Source organism: Bos taurus, chromosome 27 (genome assembly GCF_002263795.3).
Source record: "Bos taurus isolate L1 Dominette 01449 registration number 42190680 breed Hereford chromosome 27, ARS-UCD2.0, whole genome shotgun sequence".
Classification (NCBI taxonomy): domain Eukaryota; kingdom Metazoa; phylum Chordata; class Mammalia; order Artiodactyla; family Bovidae; genus Bos; species Bos taurus.
In genome coordinates, this window is record NC_037354.1 from 37,187,076 (window position 1) to 37,214,031 (window position 26,956).

General features: G+C 41.1%; 1 protein-coding gene and 1 long non-coding RNA gene across 3 annotated transcripts in view; one reads left to right on the forward strand and one right to left on the reverse strand.

Moving 5' to 3' along the window:
* LOC132344069 (uncharacterized) lies at positions 1-5,492 on the reverse strand. The gene is made up of 2 exons (XR_009493174.1): positions 5,283-5,492; positions 1-2,249 (listed from the first exon to the last, which is right to left on the reverse strand). It is a non-coding gene; the product is annotated as an uncharacterized lncRNA (long non-coding RNA).
* Positions 5,486-26,956, forward strand: part of POLB (DNA polymerase beta) — a 24,824-nt gene continuing 3,353 nt past the window's right edge. Inside the window, 11 exon segments of one of the 2 annotated variants that reach the window (NM_001034764.1) lie at positions 5,489-5,698; positions 6,014-6,071; positions 8,914-8,980; positions 12,292-12,366; positions 12,976-13,034; positions 14,785-14,834; positions 17,299-17,350; positions 19,132-19,186; positions 19,284-19,356; positions 21,366-21,436; positions 22,395-22,481. In NM_001034764.1, coding sequence (NP_001029936.1) covers positions 5,638-5,698; positions 6,014-6,071; positions 8,914-8,980; positions 12,292-12,366; positions 12,976-13,034; positions 14,785-14,834; positions 17,299-17,350; positions 19,132-19,186; positions 19,284-19,356; positions 21,366-21,436; positions 22,395-22,481 — 708 coding nt within the window. In that variant the 5' untranslated portion in view covers positions 5,489-5,637. 2 annotated transcript variants of the gene reach the window in all.

Sequence of the window (26,956 nt, forward strand, 5' to 3'; positions counted from 1 at the left end):
TTCTTTACTGTCTGAGCCACCAGGAAACCCCATGAATACTGGAGTGGGGTGACATGCCTTCTTCCAGGGGATCTTCCGAATCCAGGGATTGAACCCAGGTCTCCCACACTGCAGGCAGATTCTTTACCCTCTGAGCCACCAGGGAAGCCCCAGTGGTTATACAGATCTGTATGTGATACTTTGACATAGAGCTACACACACACATTCACTCAGTGTCAGTTCCCTGGTTTTGAGAATGGCACCCCACTCCAGTACTCTTGCCTGGACAATCCCATGGATGGAGGAGCCTGGTAGGCTGCAGTGGGTTGCAAAGAGTCGGACACGACTGAGCGACTTCACTTTCACTTTTCATTTTCATGCATTGGAGAAGGAAATGGCAACCCACTCCAGTGTTCTTGCCTGGAGAATCCCAGGGACGGGGGAGCCTGGTGGGCTGCCGTCTATGGGGTCGCACAGAGTCAGACACGACTGAAGTGACTTAGCAGCAGCAGGTGGATCTTGCGTGAGATCTTTCTATAGTGTATTTGCAACTTCTTGCAAATCTTGTAATTGTTTGAAACTTTCCATGGATCTGTAGTTATTTTAAAATTAAAAAGTTTAACAGCAAAAGATCCCTGGAGGTGGAAGCCCAGTTTTGTGGATGGATGTTGGTGAGGGGGGAGTTTGGGGAGAAGAGGCAGAGATGGTAATGATGGAAAAGGAAAGATTGTGAGTGATGTGGACATTTAGGACTATGTTCTAAGTACATGCAAGAAGTGCTTAGCAACATGGATGAGCCTAGATATGCTAATACTAAATGAAATAAGTCAGACAGAGAAAGACAGATACTCTGTATTGTTGTTTATATGTGGAATCTAACAACCAAGTGAACAAATGTATGTAACAAAACAGAAACAGACTGAAAGATACAGAGAACGAACTAGTGATTACCAGAAGGGAGGGATATGATAGGGATAGGGGATTAAAAGGTACAAACTATTATGTATAAAATAAGCTACAAGGAGCTATTGTACAGCACAGGGAATATAGCCATTATTCTGTAATCCCCTTAAATAAAACTTAATCTTTAAAAACTGTGATTCACTATGTTGTCCACTTGTAACTAGTATAATATCGTAAGCCAACTATACTTCAAAAAAAAAGTGCTCATTATGACCATAATTCCACATTTTCTTTCAAAGTAACCACCAAATTCGTATGGGTTGTAAGAACAGAGGATGGCCAAAAAAAGGCAAGACCATTTGTCAATGAAATACAAGCCAAAGGACCGTCAGTCACATGTGCCAGGCAACGCAATTGAAGGTGAGAGAGACTGCCAGGTCCCTCCGAAGAGCTGAAAAAATTCAAAGCAACAAGAGCTGGTGTGACTCATCCATTGGTCATAGGGGATTAGCATTATGATATTGTGCCATTTGGTTGATGGCATTTTTTTCCTTAGTGGTATTGGGTTGGCCAAAAGGTCCGTTCAGTCTTTTTCTGTAAGATGGCTGTAGTAGAGGAGCCTGGTGGGCTGCAGTCCATGGGGTCGCTAGGAGTTGGACATGACTGAGCGACTTCACTTTCACCTTTCACTTTCATGCATTGGAGAAGGAAATGGCATCCCACTCCAGTGTTCTTGCCTGGAGAATCCCAGGGACGGCGGAGCCTGCTGGGCTGCCGTCTCTGGGGTCGCACAGAGTCGGACACGACTGAAGCGACGCAGCAGCACAGCAGCAGCAGCAGCACTTAGTTGTCTTTAACTTCATTCAAAATAATTTTGTTACATCATACTGTGACAGCTGTCACATCATCACGCATTAAAAAAAACTTACCACGATTGCTGAATTTTCATGTGGCCATTTAAATATTGAAGATGGAAGAAAAAAGGAACATTTTCAGCATATGATGCTTTATTGTTTAAAGGTAAAAACGCATCTGAAACACAAGCAGTTTGTGCAGTGTATAGAGAATGGGCTCTGACTGATCGAACTTGTTAAAAGTGGTTTGTGAAGTTCCGTGCTGGAGGTTTCTCACGGGATGATGCTCCACAGTTGGGTAGACCAGTTGAAATTTATAGCAATCAAATCGAGATATTAATTGAGAACAATCAATATTATACCACACTCGAGACAGGCAGCATGCTCAAAATAGCCAAATCAAATCTTGATCATCATTCGTACCAGCTTGGTTCTGTTCATCGCTTTGATGTTTGGGTTCCACGTAAGTGAAGCAAGGAGAACCTGCTTGACCATTTTTCCACCTGTGATTCTCTACTTAAAAGTAACAGAAATATTCCATTTTTAAAACAAGTTGTGATGGGCGATGAAAAGTGGATACTGCACAGTAATGTGGATAGAAGGGATCCGGGGTCCCTTCCTCTTCATCTACATCTCTCTGCGTCGGTGGCCTCATCAGAGAGGGCTCCCCTGGCCAGCCTCTCTGCCTGGTACCCACTCCCTGCCCCACCTCCCAGGGCTGCCCTGGAGGTCTTTGTCTTCTTTGTTTTATGCTACTTACTACCATCGGATATATTTATTTGTCCCTCCACCTGCCCCCCCCCCGCCCCGCCTAAAAATGTCCACAAAGAACGGGATTAACAGATACACAGTACCCTATATAAAATATATAAACAACAACTCCTGTCATATAGCCTCCCCGATGGCTCAGTGGGTAAAGAATCCACCTGCAATGCCAGAGACACGGGAGATGTGGGGTTTAGTCCCTGGGTTAGGAAGATCGCTTGGTGTAGGAAATACCCACTTCAGTATTCTCGCCTAGGAAATTCCATGGACAGAGGAGCTTGGAGGGCCACAGTCCATAGGGTCAAAAAGAGTCAAACACAACTGAGCGACTAAGCACACACACAGGGAATTATGTTCAATATCTTGTAATAATCTATAATGGAAAGGAATTTTAAAAGAACATTTATATAAATGTATAGATTTTTTACAGTATATATTTGATTATATTTTAAAGAATGTATATATATTTAAAAAGAATATTTGATTATATGTATTTATATTTTCAAAGAATGTATGTATAGATATATTTTTAATATTTATTTATTGGGCTGCATCGTCTTAGTTGCAGCACTCGGGCTTAGTTGCTCTGTGGCATGTGGGATCTTAATTCCTGGCCCAGGGATCAAACCAGTGTCCCTGTATTACAAGGCAGATTCTTAACCACTGGACTACCAGGGAAGTCCCCAAATGTGTGTGTGTGTGTGTGTGTATATATACACATTTTAAAAGAATGTGTGTGTATATATATATATATATTTCATTATATGTATATATACACATGTGTATATAACCAAATCACTTTGCTGGTACCTGAAACTAACAAAATATTGTAAATAAACTTCAATTAAAAAAAAAAAAAAAAAACCTCCACAGGATGGGACTCGGTCTGTCCATTGCCATATACCCAGACTCCAGAGCAGTGCCTGGCCCTTAATAGGTATTCATAGCCTCGAGGTGCCAGGGCCCTCCCTTTTGAGACTCCCTCCACGCCCTATCCCACCCTTCTAGGTCATCACAGAGTGCCAGGCTGGGACACTTGGCGTTTAAAAGGGCGTTTAAAACCGGACAAGGTGGAAAAGCCAGTTAGAGGATCAAGACCGCAGGCACTTTCCCAAGAAGGTGGTTGATGGGTGGAGGGGAAGCCGGGAACCAGCACAGACATACAAAACCGCTAAGGAGCGGTGAGTAAGGCAGAACAAAGAAGAAGGAAAACCCACAGCACGGACTAACTTAGAAGCCAGTAAAGACAAACTACAGCAAGAAGACAGTGACGTGGTGGGTCAAATGCTACTGGTTGGTCCAAGAAGATAAGGTTGGTCCCGAGTACTGATTATTTTCCTAGGGTTTTCTGAAACTGATTAAAAAAATATATATATATCATATATATATATATATATATATATATATATATATGATATACACACACACACACACACACACACACAAACAGTGATCTCACAAGTTCCCAAACTTGTAACTTTCATCATTTAGAGGTGAATACAAGCTTTTTTTCATGAGAAATAACCATCCTTCATAGTAAAATAATAGGAATAAAATCTGGAATAGAGATTGCATAGGAAAAAGGAGAATAGAGACTACCTAAATGTTCTCAAGGGACTTAAGGTGTTGAGAAGCTTAGAATAAAGTTTAAAGGCCAAGGATAAGCTGCTGCTGCTGTTGCTGCTAAGTCGCTTCAGTCGCTCTAAGTCTGTGCGACCCCGTAGACGACAGCCCACTAGGCTCCCCTGTCCCTGGGATTCTCCAGGCAAGAACACTGGAGTGGGTTGCCATTTCCTTCTCCAATGCACGAAAGTGAAAAGTGAAAGTGAAGTTGCTCAGTTGTCTGACTCTTCTCGACCCCATGGACTGCGGCCTACCAGGCTCCCGTCCATAGGATTTCCCAGGCAAGAGTACTGGAGTGAAGGTTACCATTGCCTCTCCTTCATTGATGTTAATTATTTTCTAGTCTCCTTTTATACATTTCTCAGATTTTGCTACAGTGTTGATGTATCATTTTGTTAAGTTTTTAATTTATACAGAGAGCAATTGCCTGGCATTGACCGCTGAGTATGAACCTCAGGAGTTACTCTTGTAAATAAAATATTGCTGATGTCACATTTTCACTTCTCAAGCAGACTTGGCAGTTGCATTGCTCATTAGCTAGGTTAAGGGATTGTCAGTGGTTTTTTTCACTTTGGCCCTTAGCACAAATGTGTTACTTGGTCAGTCCTGTCTGACTCTTTGTGACCCCATGGATGCAGCCCACCAGGCTCCTCTGTCCATAGGACTCTCCGGGCAAGAATACTGGAGTAGGTTACCATTTCCTTCTCCACCTAGCACAAATGGAGGGGAATAAAACAAAATATCCTTGGACACTGGTTGGCATATCTGCTAAACAGTCTGGTGTGGGAGGCTGTCCTGGGATCCGTGGGTTTTGTTCCCGGCTCCCGCAGGAGGCTTACCGGAAGCCCTCTGTAACGCGGGCTCACACAAGCATCGGACAGTAAGTCTGACGCTGGTGTTGCCCCTACTCACACGTAAAGCACGGGATGCATTCGGTAACTCATCATTATACACAGATGGTGTGTATCCTACCCCATCATCTTACATAATCCCATCATCTGAAGTTTTGACTTAAGAATCAAAACCCGACTTCCCCTCCTAGGGGAAGGATTGCAGAGAAAGGTACCGGGAAGACAGGTCCAACGCCTTACGTCAGGAATCCTGGCCTTCTCAGAGAAACCCCACTGGCTTATAATCCCGAGGCACCCAGAACCCCACCTCCACACTGAAGCTCCGCTCGGGCTTCCTCCTCCTGGTCCCGAGCACTCCAGGTTCCTTTTACTGGCTCGCCGTGCAAGCCCCGCCCCTGGCCCCACTCCTAACCACGCCCCCACCCACAGGGCTCGGAGGAAGCCTCTAGTCCCGCCCTGGCACCGCCCCCAGATCGTGACGTCACTCAGGCGCCGCGCGACGCGCCCCCTGTCAGAGGCGGCCATTGTTCAGCCGGTCGTGGTGGCTTTGCCGCCGCTGGGCTGGTCCTGCCCGCCTCGGCGAGTCCCGGCGTCTCCTCAGAGCTGGGACAGGGGGCTGTCCTGGGCGGTGAGCTCTCCGTGGTCCTCGGGCGCAGGCCGCCATGAGCAAACGGAAGGCGCCGCAGGAGACTCTCAACGGGGGCATCACCGACATGCTCACAGGTTAGTCCGGCGGGCGCCGCCGTCTTTCTCCTTTGCTGCCTTCCCGCCGCCTTCCCTTCCTTCCCTGCCGTCCTGACAGCCCAGGAGGAGTCGGCCGCTCGCAGCGCGGGGTCTTCGGTGCCGGCCTTCGCTCCGCCGCCGGTGTCCGGTTGTCAGCGCTGCTGGGGACCCTCGAGTCGCGCTTGGGCTGCCTTGACCTGGTGTGCCCGCGGGGAATCACTGGTGCTTAAGAGGTTGTTAACGCCTCCTTCCAGGAAACTCGGTTCTTGTTTACTCGTGGCTCTTGTTCACCCGGACCTCTTGTTCCCTTTTCAGAACTCGCAAACTTTGAGAAGAACGTGAACCAGGCTATCCACAAATACAATGCCTACAGGTGGGACGGTGCAAGCGTTGTCTGGTAGCATGCGTTCTGGAATGTGTGGCAGTTGACGGGGCTGAGGGTCCTCGTGGATATTTGAACCATCTGCAGGAGGAGAAAAAAAAAGCAAGAACTGAGGGTATTGACTTTGGTGGCACCTTCCTGCGATATTTCTGGGAGAATTGGCAGAGCTCTTTAGGATCCGTTTTGATTGGTTCCCAGTTCTGATTGAAAATAGGTTAATAGGTACTTTTCCCCATCAACAAATGTAAATTACTGAAAATGCAGTTTGATTTCAAGCCCTAATGAAAGACAGTGAGGCCTGTGTTGTGAAATGGATGTGGACCAAGGGAATGTTTCCATCTGGTTGGTCAGTGGGTGTTCTGTCGCCTTTTGGATCCCATCCTTGTCCATTTCACCAGGGCCCTTATCCCGGCCATTAATGCCCCATCCATCTGCCTCTGCACCCTTAACCGGGAAGCGTGTCCAGTCCCTCAACTCTTAAGAGCAACAAAGCAGTCTTCTTCATTTTCCTCAGCCCTTGAGCCAGCACCTTTCTCCTTTCTCCACTTTACAGTTAACCTTGAAGAATCTGTGTTCCTTGTCTGGTTTTCTGCATCCCCAGCCATTCTTTATCTCATTGCACTGTGATTTCCTTCCTGCCGTTTCTCTGAAAGCCTCTCACCCACATCGCATCTTACTGAACTCTCAGTGACGTTCACCTTGATTTCCACAATGGCACAACTTTCTGTTCTTTCTTACCTTTTAATGCCCTTCGCCCTTTTGTCTCACTTCTGTAGTTGGCAGTCTTAGCGTTCTTGGCTTTGCATACCAGTCTGTAACTCCAGATCTGTGCTCACAGAAGTTTTCTCCAGGTTTTCAAGCCTATGTTACCTTTGTCTCTTTCCTTTCGAAACTAAACTCATCTTCCTTCTTTCCTTCCCACTCAACATAACTAAAAACTGTTTACACTTCCTTTCTTTACCTCTTGTGAATTTCTAGGTAAAGTAATTGTACTGTAGTCCACACATTTGATGATCTGAAAATTAGATATCCAGCCCTGTATTCTGTTTGAGTCTTAGCAGGTTCAGAGAGGAGGTGTTTGGTCTTGAAGGAGCCCAAAGTGAAAGATAAGTGAGATAAGTGAGAGAAAGAACAATCTAGAGAAAGGAAACAAAATGAGCCATGGCGTTGAGACATGAGGGGTATTTCATTTTCTAGGGAGTCAGTAATTCAGTTTCTTTACGGGATGTAGTCTGAGTGGGAAATAAGTCTGGAAAAGCAGGTGATGCCTTACACCCCTGAAGGCTCCTCCCCACCCCTCAGTTCCCATACATGTTTCTTTTGATGTGGCCAAAGTATTCTCTGGAAAAATAGTTACCTGATCTTGTCATTCTCCCACATTAAATAATTAAACATTTTCTCTTTCCTTTGATAAAGCCCCAAAGTGTCATGCATACAAAAGGCCTTTCATGATTTAACCCTTCTTCCCTTTCAGGCTTTGTGTCATAGTGCCAATTATGTGGAACTACTTATCTTTGCTGAAACAATTTCATCCACAGATTGCACTCAACCTACCTTTCCAGACTCATTATCAGTAATATGCTAATAGAGAAATCAGAAGAAATCTAGGTCTAAAGGTTACATGTGCTAGAATAGAATGAAAAACGAAGGTCCAAAGACTATCCAGTACTTACGCTTCACACTTAGAAGTGCTGCTCTGTACGGGCATCAGTGCTTATCTATATTTAGCATTGAAATTATAGGTAGACAGGATACCGTCAGTGAGCTCCCAGGGTGGACCCAGTCTGTCACCACATTACTGAACAGGGTACGTGTAGAGATGGCAAGGATCACAAGTCAGTGCTTTAAGTGGAACTGAAACGAGAGCGATGAAAAAACAACTGGTACCTGGACACGGGAATACAGCTTTAAGCCATGAATTTTAAAATAACCCTCCATAAGCCAGTTTAGTATGTATTACATACGAATATTAGTTTGAATATTACTGGCTGCACACTTTTTATGAAAGATTATTATGAACAGTTTCTAAAAACTAGCTATTTTAAGGGCTTCCCTGGTGGCTCAGCTGGTAAAGACATCACCTGCTATGCTGGAGACCTGGGTTCGATCCCTGGGTTGGGAAAATCCCCTGGAGAAGGGAAAGGCTACCCACTCCAGTTTTCTGGCCTGGAGAATTCCATGGACTGTATAGTCCATGGGGTTGCAAAGAGTGGGACACAATTGAGTGACTTTCATTTCGCTTCACTTCTGGTGGCTCAGACGGTAAAGAATCTGCCTGCAATGTGGGATACCGGGGTTCGATACCTGGGTTGAGAAGATCCCCTGGAACAGGGCATGGCAACCCACTCTAGTATTCTTGCCTGGAGAATCCCCATGGACAGAGGAGCCTGGCGGACTGCAGTCCATGGGGTCACAAAGAGTTGGACACAACTGAGTGACTTAGCACATGGCGTATAAATGTATATATGTATGTATAGAGTCAGACACGACTGAGCAACTAAGCACAGGACAGCACAGCTATTTTTTTAAAAAGGCTCAATGATATTTTCCATTTAATCCCCAAAAGGAAAGCCTACTGGTTTCCTAAATCACCCTAGTTTTACATATACGATTAAATTTGTGTTATTCTCAAATGCGAGGATCTTCAGGATACTTCTAAAAGTTAGAGATGTGGATGATCTGTCAGCTCATTGAGTTTTTTAAGTTTTACACAGATGTGGGAAATTAGTTATCTTGGTGAAAGTTTAAGCTGCTTATTTGCTTGTATGTGTAAGAAAAATTAACTGCCTCACTGGATTTCTAATTGGTTTTCCTTTTTTTTTTCCCCTTGTAGAAAAGCAGCATCTGTGATAGCAAAGTACCCACACAAAATAAAGAGTGGAGCGGAAGCTAAGAAACTGGTAAGTTTAGTGAGCAAGTTGATCGAAGAGTTCACACATGTACCAGTTTGGTGGTTTCCCACAAAATGAAATTTGCCTCTGAAACTGCCCTTGACCCAAACAGGCAAATTACAGTGCTTTCTTGGAATAATATTAATGCTATCTCAAGCATACTTTTCCAAGCTCCGGGTATGTTAATTGGAGGAGGGTGTGGGTTAAAAAGTTTCTTTAATATATGTAATTACAATTTTCTTTTACTTTGCCATGTATATGTGTGTTCATTTTCACATTGATTTTCAACTTGAGAGTTAGTCCTTAAGAAGAGTGTGGTGACAGATTGGTACTAGCACATCTGCTCATTCGCTATTCCTTCTGATGCCCACGTATAGGGATTTCTGTGAGTTAGAGTTACTGTTCCCAAGGAGATCTTACTTACTACTAATAAGCTCATGATTAAGCCCCTTTGCATAGTATGGCATTTAGCCCAGTTCTCTGTAATTTCCATGAAACCTTTTAAGCTGGTAGTGTCACAGTTCTAGAGGTTTACCTGCATCTCTTGGTAATTTGCATTAACATCGCTAACAATATCTTAGGGAAGTCTTATAAAAGATTATAAATCTTATAAAAGATTGTAAATTCCTCAGGATTAAGGACCATATCTTATGCATTTGTTGTTAAAAATGCCAAACTGACATGACTTTTTGAGAAGTCAAGGTTCTGATAGTTGCCACCTTCTTTTATTCTTTACCTGCCTGTGTAGGTCTCACGAAAGCCCTCTGGAATTTAGGTATTAGTATCTGACTGTCCTTGATTTTCTCATGAGAGCCTGTAGCGTGTGACCGATAACTGCTCTTTTATTTTCACTTGTCAGAGTTATAACCTTAGCATCAATCTTACCCGTCTTATGACTGACAGATCCGCAGTGATTACGTGTCACGTGTCCACCTTTTGTTTATTACTCACAAGTTGTGCTCGGGGTTTTTAAATCCCTGTGCCATTAACAGTTCTCAACTTCAGTAAACCAGACAGACTAGCCTAACACGTTTTAAATACCTTGGACTTTAATTCCGAGTTTCTCTCTTGGACTGACCCAGTTTTACCACTTGTGCTTCCCTTCTATCACCTTGAATTTCTTTCTTTATGGTAATTGCAGATAGCCTGCTCATTTGTTAGAGGCAAACTTTTCACAAGTTCTGATACATCTCATCCCAAATCTGAGCTCATGATATATCTCTAACAAAAATGTAGAAATACCCAAAATTCCTTTTGCATAAGACTGGATTTTCACTGTTAATTTAAAAAGCACAGACCTACTCTCTGGCACATGTGAGTGCTTCTCAGTAATCTAGAAACCTGAAATTTCCAGAATGAGAGTTTTGCCTTTTGTTCCTTAATGTTTGGTTTAGAAAGTAACTTAGGCCAAAATTGCTTCAGATCTATGTGTATCTTTTGCTTTAGGAGATGAGAAACGCTAGCAGTTTCCCCTTTTTGTTCTACTTCTTTTATTTACTCCTACCTATGTTTGCTATTTTCAGAGCTTGACTATGCGTTCAGTGGTCTTTGGACATTTATTTAAACGTTAAATCAATTAAGAATATAGAAGGGTGAACTTCAGGCTAAGAGACAATAGGAAATAACTGGCACATGTTATAATTGTTGAACACAACTAAAAAGGACCAATAAACATGAAGAAAAGTTCAACTTCACTAGTACATCAAAGTTGCAAATTCAATTATATAGTGCCCACCAAATTATCAAATACAGTGTGGACAAATGTGGGGAGAAAGATACTCATTTATTGCTGATTGAAGTGTTGGTTATTTATAGCTTTTCTGAAGGATGTTGAGGCAGAATGTTGGCAAAATGTGTGTGTGTGTGTGTGTGTGTTTTGTCCCAGCAGTTCCACTTTGAGCAGTTCATCCTGAGGAAACCAGTAGAGAGAGATTTATACAAGGATTCACTAGCTCATAAATTTTGAGCATCTGTATGCCAGGTATTCATCCGGGTGCTAGAGATAAAGCAGTGAAAAGATAGAATTTCTGCTGTCTTAGAGCTTATATTCTAGAGCAGTGCTGTGCAGTATATATTTACTGAACGTGAGTCACATTTAGCTAATGAGCTCTCATTGCTGTTGAGTCGCTAAAGTCATGTCCAACTCTTTGTGACCCCATGGACTGTAGCCCACCAGGCTCCTTTCTCCATGGAATTTTCCAGGCGAGAATACTGGAGTAGGTTGCCATTTCCTTCTCTAGTGGATCTTCCCAACCCAGGAATTGAACTTGCAACTCCTGCATTGGCAGGTAGATTCTTTACCACTGTGCCACCAGGGAAGCCCAGTGAGCTCTTAAAATGTGGCTAATGTGACTGAGGAATTTATGATTTTGATTAATGTAAACTTAAGTAGTCACATGGAGCTGGTCACTGTCACATTGGCCTGTGCAGTTCACTGCATTGGTTCTCAAAGTGTGGTACCCAGACCAGCAGCCTCTGCATTGCCTGGGAACTTGTTAGAAATGCAGTCTGTTGCATTAGAAACTCTAGGGCAGGACATGGCATGCTGTGTTTTAACACATTCCCCAGGTGGTGCTGGGGTATGCAGAAGCTTGAGAAAGCTTCCTCTGTTCCAAAGGAAGTCCACAACAGCATTGTTATAATATCAGAAATTGGAACCATCCAAATGTTCTCCTATAGGGCATTTTTAAGTAAAGTATCATACGTTCGTACAGTGAAACACTACGAAGTCATTAAAGTGGTTGTAGTTATATTTATTTATTGGTACATGAATTTGTTCATGATGTAGTTTTAAGTCAAAGCACTTTACAAAGCAGTATGATTCTATTTTTGTAAGAAAAAAGTAGGTATATATACACACATATATATATACACTTGTAAATATACATACACAGGTAACTTTGCGTGTCTATATACGTGTATGTGTATATACTGACTGCAAAAAAGTCAGTATATAGCAGATGTTAAGTGGCAAGATTATAGTTTATTTTAATTTTCAGAGGGATGAAATTAACAAATGACGCTAATATTTTTCTTTATTCAGCTCTGTAGTTTCTAATTTTTCTATGACAAAAGTTAATTTTTTAAAAAGAAAGTCATTTAAAATTGTCTTAATACGGCTTTTCATTTGGCAGTCATTTAAGCATTTTGTCTTTGGGAGAATATGTATATTTTTTTACTGGTGCTCAATTACCTGTGTCCTTTGGAAAATGATCATGTAATGGTCATTGGTTTTTCATTTCTCATTTTTTACTTTATCTTCTAGGGATTTGGTAAGCATTATATTTATGTGACTTTTGTATTTTTTATTTTCTATGTAGCCTGGAGTAGGAACAAAAATTGCTGAAAAAATTGATGAGTTTTTAGCTACTGGAAAATTGCGTAAACTGGAAAAGGTAAAATTTTTACTCATTTGTTTATTTGATAATTATGACAGCTATCATGTAGCACCATTGCAGAGTAGGTGATATCATCCCCCTCCATGAGACTCCGTAGGTTAAGGAAGGAGCAGTTTATGGCTCTCTAAGTGTCCTGTATTTTAACTTTTAAATATTGCTCCTCTAAAATGTTCACTTATTTTATGTGACATTTAAGAGACTGTTACCCTCTGTAAAAGGATTATTTCTTTATTTTCATTACCAGTTAGAAGGGAGATTATAAACTTAAACTAAGCGATTGTTATCTTTTAGAGTTTTTAATCCTTAAATCCTCCCAAGCATTTTTTATGGTTTTATTTTATTCTGATGATAGTAATTGTATCACTTCTGGACTTTTATGAATAAGCCTTTAAAAAATATTGGATGAATGAGAAATGAGCCATCTTCATCTGCTTCCTTACTCACTTGTAACCACTGAGGTTGTACATGAATACTTCTGCACGGGTTATCCAGGCAAATGTAATGGCCCTTAATAAGTCTCTAAGCAGACTAGTGTATTTCTAGTAAGATCGTTTGAGTCTTCAAAGCATTCCTAAATCATTGTTAGACTTTTTTTTTCCCTTAAAGATTCGGCAGGATGATACGAGTTCATCCATCAATTTCCTGACTCGAGTTAGTGGCATTGGGTAAGAATTCTTTTTTAAGCAGATACAGTCATAGGGTTGGTTTAATTTTTTGTGTGTCAGCTGAACTAAAGAAGTTGCTGTTTCCCTTTAAAACCTGCGCCTCGCCACCTCTGTGCCTCTGCCCACGTACTTCGCTCTTCCATACTTTACATGTTTGAAACTGGTTCTTCAGTTGCTGCCTTGACTCTAGGAGTGCCATTCAAGACCTGTCAGCTCCCTGATGAATCCAGTTTGAGTCCCCAGCCAGAAATACTCTTTCCTTCCTCTGAGCTCCGTTAGCACTTGTTCTGTGGGCATATTATCACTCCCTCCAAGTTATGTCTCTTCTGCCTCTCTGGTTATATTTATCTTAAACATTTAAAATGCCTTTTTTTTTTTTTTCCTGTAGCACAGTGCATATGAGTTTCGAACAAGCAGTCAAGTATTTCTTAATGGAGGCACCTTTATCTTAAATTTGATACTCAATAGAGTAAAGATTGACACCAAAATGTTAACACTTTACTTAATTATTGTCTTGATGGATTGAGGCATAGGTATATGATGATTGTTTCTTAATGGCAGCATTTTCCATAAAAGTTCATTTAAAATATATTAAATTCCTAAACCTAGTATATAGAAAAGGAGCATAACTCTTTGGGGCCCCAAAACAATTAACAGTATAAAATGTTAGCATTTGTTTTACAGAGTGTCTGTTACATTGTTCTTTTTCCAGGCAAGAAAGCTGAGTACAGAAACTGAGGTAGCTGTGGCAGGGTCAGAATCAGGGCCCAGGTCTCCGAGCTTTCAATTCAGATTTATTATTTCTGTGCCGTGTTGCCTTCCTGATATCAGGTTCTGTACCACACAGTTTCTGTACCAAGGCTCTTTGTCATTAAAATCTCAGTTTATTTATCATCTGAGAGGCCTTCCCTCATCACCCAATCTAAAGAAGACCAGCCATTCTGTCATAGTACCCTGTTCGAATTCATCTACCTGGTATTTTCTTTGTTTATATATCTCTTTATTGTCTCTCTCTACCTACTGGAGCGTCAATAGGGAAGAGCAGGGCCCTTACTTGTCTTATTCCTGCAGTAGTTTCAGCACCTAGAGGAGTATCTGACCCATAATAAGCCCTTATTAAATCTCATTTGCAAGAATGAATAGTTTTCAAGGGCCTGTATGTCTGGTTTATGAGTAAAGTAGATAGGTGTCATGACACCTAGCTGCTTGGATGTCTTTTTCATGTCTAAGTTCATGACTATCTTCCTAGATTAAGGCTTCAAGGATTTGAACATTACCAAAGTAACCACTTTGGGCTTTTGGGCTTCCCTGGTAGCTCAGCTGGTAAAGAATCTGCCTGCAGTGCAGGAGACTCCAATTCAATTCCTGGTTTGGGAAGATCCCCTGGAGAAGGATAGGCTACCCACTCCAGTATTCTTGGGCTTCCCTGGTGGCTCAGCTGGTAAAAAATCTGCCTGCAATGTGGGAGACCTGGGTTTGATCCCTTGGTTGGGAAGATCCCCTGGAGAAGGGAATGGCTACCCACTCCAGTATTCTGACCTGGAGGATTCCACAGACTGTATAGTCCATGGGGTCGCCAAGAGTCGGACACGACTGAGCGACTTTCACAAAGTAACCACACAATAGTTAGCAGGTCTTTTTTAGCTCACCAGTAACTTTTATGTTTGACAAGAGACGATATCACTGGTTATTTGTTATAAGGATCCTGAGTTTCACTTGATATTGAGATGATGTTTTTCTTTCTTTGTAGTCCATCTGCTGCAAGGAAGTTTGTAGATGAAGGAATTAAGACATTAGAAGGTGAGTCTGTACAGTTGGTCTCTACTTTCAGGTCAGATATGGTCCTGAAGGACCAGTGATGCTCTAACAAACTGAAACTTGGAAAAAAAAAACCTTTCTCAATTAGTAGATACAAATGATGTGCATGCTCAATCCTCAGTCCTGTCTGACTCTGCAACCTCATGAACTGCAGCCTGCCAGGTTCCTCTGTCCATGGAATTTTCCAGGCAAGAATACTGGAGTAGGTTGTCATTTCCTACTGCAGGGAGATATGAATGATAAGATTTTCTTTTTAACTATACAGTAGAGAATAGATGTAAAATGTAGTTTGTATTCCCATTTTAACTGTGTTTTGTTCTATAATTCAGAAGAAAATCAAGAAGAGCAAGGGGTGGCGTCTTGATTTAAAGATACTAACTTCACTTGCAGATTTTTAGATGATTTAAATTGCTTTTTTTTAAAATAAAATTTTAGACCATGGAAATCCTGTACATTCAGCCTAAAAACCAAGTCATGTATATTGAGAAAAATTCTGTTAAGAGGCTTGTAATTCTTATTGAAGGAATTTTTGCTTTCAAAGAAGTGATAAAAATAGAAGTCAAGTAATTGTAAAACATTTTCCTTAAACCTAATATAGCAATCTTTTAAGCATAATCTATCTCTTCATGCTTTCAAGGGTATGTACTATATTGATTCATTACAGTCCATCTCTGGCATTTGGGGATAAATATTTGTGGGCTCAACTTTTATAAGCAACCCTAATGATTAGGTGGACAGAGATTTTGGAGACTGACCTGGGATTGCATCCAGTTTCCACCAGTTTCTTAGAATAGATGACTGTGATGCTCCAGGTTCTCAGCTACAAGATAGTTTTGTAGTATCTCATGTGATTTAATGCAGTAATGTCTATAAAAACTTAGTAAAGTGCTTGATCCCTAAAAATAATAACTGACTCTCAAAAGGTATGACTAATCAGTCATACTATTAAGTTGAGAATTTGTGTGAATCTCACAGCTAAGAGTGAACTTGTTCTATACCTGCATCTCATGGAGGGTTAGTGCTTTTCTGCGTGTGGCATATATCATTTATCTGAGTAAAATATTGGTTAAGGAGGCCAAGAGTTTGTTCCTCAGAGGTATTCAGTTGCATCACTTGGGAGTGTCAAGGATCTATAGTGATGGTTTTAGATTACTTCACTGTTCACAGATACATAATGTAATAGCTGTGGGATCTCTCTATATAACAAACTCTATTTCTGTTGCATTTTCAATCATATACTTGGATTTTATGTGCACAAAGCTATGATAAATATTCCATGCTCAATGTGTCATAAAGGTGCTTATCTTCCTCCATTTTATATCTCCAGAGAGAATTTGTGAACATCAGGTGACCATTTTGTTGTTGTTGCTCAGTTGGTAAAGCTGTGTTGGACTCTGTGACCTCATGTGTTGTAGCCCCCTGGGCTCCTCTGTCCTTGGGATTTTCCAGGCGAGAATACTGAAGTGGGTAACTGTTTTCTTCTCCAGGGGATCTTCCTGACTCAAGGGTTGAACCTGTGTTTCCTGCATTGGCGATCAGATTCTTTACCACTGAGCCCCTAGGAAAGCCCAGGGGCAACCATAGGCATTGCTTCTGAATCATACTTATCCTCTCATTTCTTTAATAAGGCTCCTGCCTGTGCTCATACCCATGAAGGGACCATCCAGATGGATCTGAGTCACTTTCAGTTTAAGACATGACAGTTTTTCTGATTAAAAAAGGACAGTGATACCACTCCTTTCAACAGAATTTTTAGCACAGTGGCTGCACAAATCAGTACACAAAGAGTATTAATTCACTGAAAGAGTGAATGAACAAATGAACAGTATGAATGAACTTCTGTGGCTGCTGTTAATTATAAATTAAGCAATATAAGTCCTTAGAAGGGTGGTGGCCACCACTGGTGGCTCAGTGGTAAAGATCCCACCTGCCAGTGCAGGAGACATGGGTTCAACTCCTGGTCCAGGAAGATTTCCTGGAGGAAGAAATGGCAACCCACTCCAGTATTCTTGCCAGGAATACCCCATGAACAAAGGAGCCTTTCAAGCTATACTCCATGGGGTTGAAAAGAGTTGGACCCAACTTAGCGACTGGACAACAATAGAAGGTCCTTACAAGGCTGCTTTTTGCTGTACTCAGTGAAAGTTTGTGTAATCTTGATATGTTTTATGTACTGTTTTATATAACTATAACTGAAATTCTGACTCAGTAAATAAAAATGATTATGAAATCAACTGTCAGGTTTTACTACATTGACTTGAAGTCACCTTTATCGAGTCTTTAGTATCTGAAAGTTGTTTTCATTGTCTTTTCAAAGTCATTCCAGTGTTTCTCTAGGTAGCCCTTTGAAGAAAGGATCACTGAATTTAGCATTTTTCCCCAAAAAATTGGAAAATGTTTTTTTTCCCAGAAATTAGCACCTTAACTTTATTTATCTTCTATACAGATCTCAGAAAAAATGAAGATAAATTGAACCATCATCAACGAATTGGGCTAAAGTAAGATAGCAAATTTTCTTTCGACACTTGAAGTGTAAAAGTAAAAAAATTTATAGCCATTCTTCTGTACTCCTTAAGTCTTCAGACTTAGCTAAACACAAATCACTTTACTGTTCAGAAACATTAAGGTTGTTGCATACTCCTGTAGAAGGTATCCTTGTATTCACACGTGGGGTGTGTGTGTGTGTGTGTGTGTGTGTGGTTCCCTCATTCCCTTGACTTTGGCTGAGAACTTCCTCTTAAAATACACAGAGTGGAGGGTGTCAGTCAGTCAGGGTGTTTATTTCTTGCATACATTGTTGAAAGTACTGCACTCTGCGTGAAGTTAGGGTACAGACAGGTTCAGTGTAGCTCTCAAGAATTTTAGTCTGCCTGAGAAGATGGGCCATGACTGTGAAACACTTTAAGTTTTTAAAAAAGGAATAGGAAAAAAAAATCCAAACACCTAAATAACAGAATAGGAATAACTAGTAGACATGTCATCTGTCAGCATGGGTAATTTCTTTGTCAGGTGTGAAATACAGAACCCCCTCCTTTCTAACTATTTATAGCATGTAGTACATTAGCCATATCTACCCTAAGCTTGTATCTGCTCTGATCTTGTCTTGTTGGCCATTCAGTCCTAATAACTTTCTGAACTTGCCTGATGATGGCTTAGCACAATATTTGAAAATTTATCCTGACCTTCCAAAACTTCAAATCAGTGAGACATCAGGATGATGTGGTTCCCATTCTCCTTGCACGTACATAGTAAATGGACACCTTCTGAAGAACTTGCTTGTTGTGAGAATTGGTTTTGAACAGTTTATTTATCATTCTTGGATGTTACTTAATACTAAGATAATGCTCAGTGGTAAAGAATCTGCCTGCCAGTGCAGAAGATGTGGATTTGATCCCTGGTCTGGAAAGGTCTCCTGGAGAAGGAGTTGGTAACCCACTCAGTTGGATTGCCAACTCAGTCAGTTATTTTTGCCTGGAAAATCCCATGGACAGACGAGCCTGGGGTCCATGGGGTTGCAAAGAGTCGGACACAGCTTAGTGACTGAACAACAACAATGTTTTAATAACGTTATTGAAATATCATTTCATATACCATATACTTTACCCACATAAAGGTATACAAGTCAGTGAGTTTTTTAAGTATATTCCCAGAGTTGTACAACCATCACTATAGTCAATCCCCAGAAGAGCCCAAACCATTAGTGGTCACTCTCCATTTCTCTCTAGCTGCCCTTCCTTCCCCCAGCCCCTGGCAACCACTGTTCTATTTTCTGTGTCTATAGATTTGGCTATTCTGGATATTTCATGTAAATGAAATAATATAATATTTGGCCTTTTGTGACTAACTTTCACTTAGCATAATGTCTCAGTTCATCCATATTGTAGGATCATATTTTAAAATATTTATACAAGTATTTTTCAGGATTTAAAAGCAGTAAATTGCAATCCCTGAATTTGCCGGTAGGGAGCAGTCTAACTTGAATCCATACTAACTTAAATATATGTATTTACTCTTGAAATGTGAAGTTTATTTAAAATGAATTTGAATGGAATATCTGCAATATCAGTTAGTGTGACACTTAAGGATTTTGATCCAAGTTAAGGAGTAAACCTTTCCTCACACTGCCTCTCCCCACCCCCCACAATTTTACTGTTAATGAATTTTCATCTTGATTTTTTAAATATTTGCTTGTATAAAGATGCTCGATAAAGTAAACAGTTTAATGTTAAGATTTAAATTTTACAAAAAAATCTTTTGTCTACTTATTCTGTCTTTAAAGATATTTTGAGGACTTCGAGAAAAGAATTCCTCGTGAAGAAATGTTACAAATGCAAGTAAGAGTGCCCTGAATTATATTCTTTAATTAGAATTTAGAATTTCACTTGGTGAAAAGCCATTTTTAGAATACTAACTTAATTTTTCTTCTATTAGGATATTGTACTAAGTGAAGTTAAAAAAGTGGATTCTGAATACATTGCTACAGTCTGTGGCAGTTTCAGAAGAGGTAACATACTTCCTAATCTTAGGTTATTCATGCCTTGATGTTAAAATTGGCTAATGTATACAAAAAACATGGATTAAAAAGATGTAACTTGTTTTACTTCATAGATTTGCTAAGACCTCATAGTATTAGCTAAGTTTATTTGTGTATAAATGGGAATATATGAGTAAATGAGAGGAAGTTCATGCTGATTTTATGATAGGGTGGGTTTTTTCCTGCTGTTTTGGTTTCTGGGCTGCGTTGGGTCTTCATGGCTGCACGTGGCCTTCGATAGTTGCAGCGAGTGGCAGCCCCTCCCGGTGGCAAGCAGGCTTCTCGTCGCGGTGGTTTCTCTTGTCCCAGCGCACGGGTTCTAGGTGTGCAGACTCAGTGGTTGTAGCACACGGCTAAGTTGTTCCATGACCTGTGGGATCTTCCCAGACAGGGATCAAACCCATGTCCCTTGCATTGGCAGGCGAACTCTTAACCACTGGACCACTGGGGAAGTCCAGCATGGGCTTTTTTGATGACCAATTTTAATAAAATTTATAACATAATTTTATTATAATATTATAAAGAACCTGCCTGCCAGTGCAAGAGACATAAGAAACATGGTTTTGATCCCTGGGTCAGGAAGATCCCCTGGAGGAGGGCATGGCAATCCACTCCAGTATTCGTGCCTGGAGAATCCCATGGACAGAGAAGGGCAGGCTACATACAGTCCATAGGGTCACAAGGAGTCAGACACAACTGAAGTGACTTTGCACTCACATAACATAATTTTAGGTGTATTAAGTACTAGTAGTTGTTGTCTGGCCAGATGCTAGTGAAGCTTTGGGTAGGTTTTTGCTTCTTGTTTTACTTCAGTTTTCAAAGTTTTCTATAATGAATCAAAGTTTAATGTCTCAGGAACACCAGTTTAAAACCAGTTCTCAAAACAACCAGGTTCTTTAGATCTTGATTTACTATGTGAATATGAGCAAAGTAAGAACCACTCAATCCAAAATTTTGGAAGAGTAACCTGAAATTTAAAATTGTTATTTTTGATCAGTTGTGTCTAACTCATTGTGACCCCATGGACTGCAGCACATCAGGCTTCCCTGTCCTTCACCATCTCCTGGAGCTTGTTCAAACTCACATCTGTTGAATTCGGTGATACCATCCAACTATCTCATTCTCTGTCATCCCCTTCTCCTCCTGCCTTCAATCTTTCCCAGCATCAGGATCTTTTCTAATGAGTCCGCTCTTTGCATCAGGTGGCCAAAGTATTGGAGCTTCAGCATCAGTCTTTCCAATGAATATTCAGGACTAATTTCCTTTAGGATTGACTGGTTTGATCTCCTTGCAGTCCAAGGGACCCTCAAGAGTCTTTCGGACACCATGTTTCAAAAGCATCAATTCTTTGGTGCTCAGCCTTCTTTATGATCCAACCTAGTTTACCCCTATTATCTTACAAAGTTGAAATTGAAAAACTTTATATAAACTTTGGAATAGATGTCTGACTAAATCCATGGCCACCTCTAGAGTTTTGGTTAGGAAGTGGTAATAGACTGTCAGGAATTCTCTGGGCAGCTGCTCAGATAGTCTAGTATTCTTATCTATGATGCCGTAATAGTAATGGTTACCAGTATTCTTTAAATGAATGCATTCGTAAGAATTGAAGTGAATTTTCTGATTAATACAGAGTTATATTGTTTGTTTGAGAGTCTTAGACATTTATTTGTATTTTTAAAGCTATATTTATTGTTATCATTATTGAGTAATTTCTTAGCTGCATTTTTAATAACATAACTAATTGTATACAATGCATATCTAATGTCATTTACTGTTGTTATCTGAGATTCTGGTGTTTACATCAATAAACCTGAATACTTGGACAGAAAGTTGAAGTTTTTTAACTAATTCTGAATGTGAAACACAGTGAAATAGAAAGTTAGGCAGTAAGAATGTCTATGTGTCGTCACCTCAGTTCAATATCTGCCTCACTGATACGTTTACGAGGGGAGCTCCATGCATGTTTTTTGCTGTTACAGGTGCAGAGTCCAGTGGTGACATGGATGTCCTTCTCACCCATCCAAGCTTTACCTCTGAGTCAGCCAAACAGGTACCTCTGAACTTATAGGCAAAGGTGATCAGTCTTACACAGCAATGAATATCATTTTCTAAGAGACAGTTGGGTATTTTCAGAACGAGTTTTTGTTTTAATCTTTCTGAAAGTCAGTTGAATCATTTTGTACTGATTGAATTCTGTGAAAGGCAAAAAGTAAATTGTTGAAAGGAATGCATGTTGTTTTTCCACAGAGAACTGACAGAACAGCCTGAGATTTGAAAGAGATGAGATTTAGTAAGATACTGCCAGAATCATTTATTGCCTAGCATAGATACTTTAGAAATATCCAGTATAATGTTCAGGCTTTAACATAGAAATATTTTGCTATTAAAAATATTGTATTAAGAAACTTTACCTCTATTAGAAGACCCATGAAGGCAAATGTTTTTTATTTTGAAATATATACCTTTTAAATGGAGAAGGCAATGGCACCCCACTCCAGTACCCTTGCCTGGAAAATCCCATGGGCGGAGGAGCCTGGTGGGCTGCAGTCCTTGGGGTCGCTAAGAGTCGGACACGACTGAGCGACTTCACTTTCTCTTTTCACTTTCATGCATTGGAGAAGGAAATGGCAAACCACTCCAGTGTTCTTGCCTGGAGAATCCCAGGGACGGGGAGGCCTGATGGGCTGCCGTCTATGGGGTCACACAGAGTCGGACACGACTGCAGTGGCTTAGCATAGCATAGCATAGCATACCTTTTAAAGATAAGCAGGTAATTTTTTTTATGAAACAGGTAAAGACAAATGATGTCTGTTTGGAGGTGTCATGGTATTCATGAAAAGCAGTGGTTTCATTTGATAAGGTGAATTTTCTGTTAGAAGAAAAATTAGAGCATAGGAAAACTAGGCATTTATGCAGAGAGCATCAGAAAACTCATGTTAAAAATGCTTTCTTGCTCTAACAGAGTAATTGCTTTTTTTTTTTTCTTACCCCTGATTATGATTCTACAGCCCAAACTGTTACATCGTGTTGTGGAGCAGTTACAAAAGGTCCGTTTCATTACAGACACTCTGTCAAAGGGTGAAACAAAGTTCATGGTGAGTACTTGCTTGACTTAACACATTTGAAAAACAAGTGTGGTGACCTCGAGGTAGCTTAGTGTCCATCAGTAAATAGGACATTCTGGACCTTGGAGGGGATATATTCTCTAATCTGAGAATATTTTAGTAAAGAGTTTGTTCAGAATTCCCCACTTGTAAATAATCTGTGCCATTGGAATAGGTGGTGGTGGTTTTTGTTCAGTCACTAAGTTGTGACTCTCTGAAGCCCTGTGGTCTGCAGCACACCAGGCTTCCCTGTCCTTCGGTATCTCCCGTATTTTGCTCAAAATCATGTCCATTGAGTCACTGATACCATCCAACCATCTCATCCTCTGTCACCCTCTTCTCCTCCTGCCTTCAATCTTTCCCAGCATCAGGGTGTTTTCTAGTGAGTCGGCTCTTCGCATCAGGTGGCCAAAGCATTGGAACTTCAGCTTCAACATAAGTCCTTTCAAAGAGTATTCAGGGTTGATTTCCTTTAGGATTGACTGGTTGAATCTCCTTGCTGTCCAGGGGATTTTCAAGAGTCTTCTCCAGCACCACAGTTAGAAAGCATCAGTTCTTCAGTGCTCAGCCTTCTTTATGGTCCAATTCTCAAATCCGTACATGGCTACTGGAAAAAACCATAACTTTAACTATACGGACCTTTGTCAGCAAAGTAATGTCTTAGCTTTTAATATAGTATCTAGGTTTGTCATAGCTTTTTCTTCCAAGGAGCAAGCATCTTTTAATTTCATGGCTGCAGTCACCATCCACAGTGATTTTGGAGCCCAAGAAAATAGTATCTGCCACTGTTTCCACTTTTTTCTCATCTATTTGCCATGAAGTGATGGGACCAGATGCCATGATCTTAGTTTTTTGAATATTGATTCTTAAGCCAGCTTTTTCACTCTCTTCTTTTACCCTCATCAAGATAATGGGATAGGTAATTAGGCATAATCTGCTCTTTTTAAAATATCCATAATGACTTTGACACATTATATTTTTTTCCCTAAAATAGCAAATACTCTTTGACTCAGAATGTATTAATAAGTGAGATTAGAATTGTCTGAAGAGTATTATCTGTGACAGCACGAAAGAAAGAAGGCATCAGAGTCAGTGATGGAACGTCCAGGGGAAGAGCCATGCAGTGTGAGATGGTAGGTAAGGGAGCAGCACCTGCAGAGCATCACTGAGAAACCCGCTGCTACGGACCATTGAAGTCCTGTGGTCTTCCTGGGGAATTAAGACTCAAGGACTCAAGACAAATGGCCAGTGGATCAAAAACAGATTAATAAATGGTCCTGTGTAGAAACTGGAGGCAGGGAGAAATCCTAGGGCTAAGGCAACAAACCGCCTTCGTCTGCTGCTCCCTTAAATATAGCATGCGGACCCTGTCTTCTCCATGCTCCCTTTTTTGTGAGCTGTGCAACTGAAAGGAAAGAGCCTGTACTTCTGGAGCGTGGATTAGGCTAAAATTAGCAAGAGTCTCAGCATGTAGATTTGACAGCTTAGCTGAAAGTAGAAGATGGTTGAGACAGAAAATTGAAATGCCACGTCATTTAGAAACTAGGCCGAGATTGCCAGGGCCTGGGCAGGGTGGCAGGGAGGTGGGAGGGAGTGCCCAGTGGGGACAGCGTCAGCTGCAGGTGATGATACAGTTCTGCAGATGAGTGGTGGTGATGGCTACACCGTGTGAGTTGCTCTGTGCTGTTGAACTACATGCTTAAAAATGGTCCATCTTGTGTAATTTAATCACATGTGCAGAAAACGTCATTAAGTTCAGCATGGTGATTTTAATGGGCTGTGAGAGTATATTGTCTAAGTTGGCCACACTTTATCAATATTTTCAAAAGAACTTTGGGAAAGGTAAAAATAAAAATCGCCATCAGTTTTAGGGAATTAAATTTTTATTGATTCTCCTGAGTCTGTCAGGTTTTGAGCTTTTAACTCTGTGTCCAAAAATGTATGCACCCAAGATATTAATTAAAAATAGGGTTTGTATGTGCCCTATGAACATTCTTTGGAATTTGGCTTGTCTTTAATTCCCTCAAAATGAATGTGCACAAACTTTATATTTAAAGAACATTCAGTCAGATAAAATTCTAAAAATAATAAGTGCTGGACAAGTTTGGGGTTTTTTGTTTTGTTTTTGAGTAGTAAGAAAGTGTCCTGGTATGCCTGCGCATATTCGGGGACTCTTGTGGCCTAACCGGCTTCCCACAGTAGTCATGTTTGTGAAAGGCAGTGAGCTGTCTCCTGGGGGACTGCACCAGCTGCTTTCAGAATTAGCCACCAGGAAGGTGTTTATTCAATAAAAAAAGCAGAAGCATTTTTTTACAGTCTGAACAGCATTCTGCTGTGCCCAAAGAGACCCAGAGGGCAGACCAGCAGAGGCTGTAGTACTCCGGCTAGCAAGAATACAAGGACAGATTATCAGCTGCTGGGCTGGGTGTAAACTGCAAAAAGAGGTGGGCAGCCAAGTTCATGAATGCTGAGAGTTGCTGACGATAGTGGAATTCCTAGTAGCTTCTCAAAGAGAATCCTTTGCTAGGAAGGTCATGGGCAGCCAAATGCTGCAGAGTCAGCCAGGTCAGCCTTTACAGAACCTGTGCTGTGGGAGAGGCAGGGCCACTCACCCATCCTGGGTACGGGCTTGGTGGGAATCTTGGCTGTCTCTTGCCTTCCCAACCTCATATATATCTGGCAGCACATGTACAGATCTTGCTAGAAAGGGAATCCTCCCAAACCGATTCCCAGAAGAAAACAGGCTGAGAAATAAGAAAGCAGGTTTTTTTTTGTTTGTTTGCTTTTAAAGTATAGAAGACTTTAATGACTGTAAGATCAAGAGACTAAGGCCTTTTTGTTGTGACATAAGCATCCGTCTAAGTGGGTTTGTGTATTAAGTTCAGGCACTGTCATATGCTTCATGTATTTACTGAAGCTTAGAAAAGGCCGTGTGTGAGCCTGCTGTCTTGACCTTTGTCGTTCATATTTGTTAGGATGAGAAGCACTCCAGGTCAACTCTGAACTCGTTTTGTTTTGGAGGCAGTAAGAAGTGGCAGAGCCGGGGGTGGGGTGGGGTGGGCGTGCTGCGTGTGGTGAGTGGGTCTGGGTACGGGGTGAACGGCCTGAGCGCCACTGCCAGTTCTTTGTGCGATGTTGGCAAGTTGCTTTACTCCTGTAAGGCTTTAATTTTCTTATCTATAAAATGGTATCCTTGCCCTCTGTCAAAGGACTCTCATGCAGGTTAGATTTAGGCCATATACGTGGAAACTTTGAAGCGTCTGTACAAATATCTTTTGAAGATATGGAATCTTTGAAGAGTTGTGCAGAGTGTTATACTAGGATAACATATAATAATAATATAAAAATAGTGTGTTTCTGTTTGGAAATAGATCGGTGAGAGGAAGGCAGTAGTCTAGAAGGTATAAAATTGGGGAACAGAAGAAGGGATGGACAGAGAGAGGGTGGTGCTGTGAAAGAACAAAATGGGGAGAGGGGCATCAGTCAGATGAGAGGCTGTATTCAGTCAGTTCACCAAATGTGGTGTTCAGCATCGCAGCGTCCTAGGCTCTGCCCCAGGAGCATGGGACAGATGAGTGAATTTAAGTGGCGCTTTTATTTGAGGGGCGTGGAAGGGATTGCTTGTCAATAGTGAATATATTAAGTAGGTAAGTTGCATGGTAGGTTAAGATAGTGTGTGCTCAGTCACTTCAGTCGTGTCAGACTCTTTGCAACCCTGTGGACTGTAGCCTACCAGGCCCCTCTCTCCACGGGATTCTTCAGGCAAGAATACTGGAGTGGGTTGCCCTGTCCTCCAGGGGATCTTCCCGACCCAGGAATCAAACCCAGGTCTCTTACATCTCCTGCATTGGCAGGCGGGTTCTTTACCACTAGTATCATCTAGGGAGTTCAGGAGAAGGTATTAAATAGGATGGCCTTACTGAGATGACACCCGGGGAGAGGCTGGAGGTGAGGGAGTTAGCCCAGCAGATCTCTGCGGGGAGAGACAGCAGGCAGGAGTCAGGGCAGTGACTCTGGGCACAGAACATTAGTGAAGATCACCAAAGAAGCTTTAAGATCTCTGGGTTTCTGAAAGGAAATTGGCTGCAAAATGAATTCAGCTTATAAAGTAGAATAAACTCCACTCTATATCAATCCAGTTGATTTCAGAATATCTTGTTGTTATAATCGCTGACTAAATAGTTTGAAAGATACAACCTTCTCTGTGTTTTTAAAGTTATCTTTAAAACATGAATTCCTTTAAACTAATAGTAATCAAACCTTAGGAAAGTCAGGGTTATTCAGATCTTCTTGTGGACTCATGATCTTTAGTTAATTCAACTGTTCTTCCTGTGAATATAATAACATTTGGAAGAAAAACCAATTTCCTCTGCATTTAGATACCTTTTTATATAGATGAGTACCACTCATATTTTAGCGTTTTTGTGCAGGTTTGGCCTCAGAAGATGATTTTCTGTGATCACAGT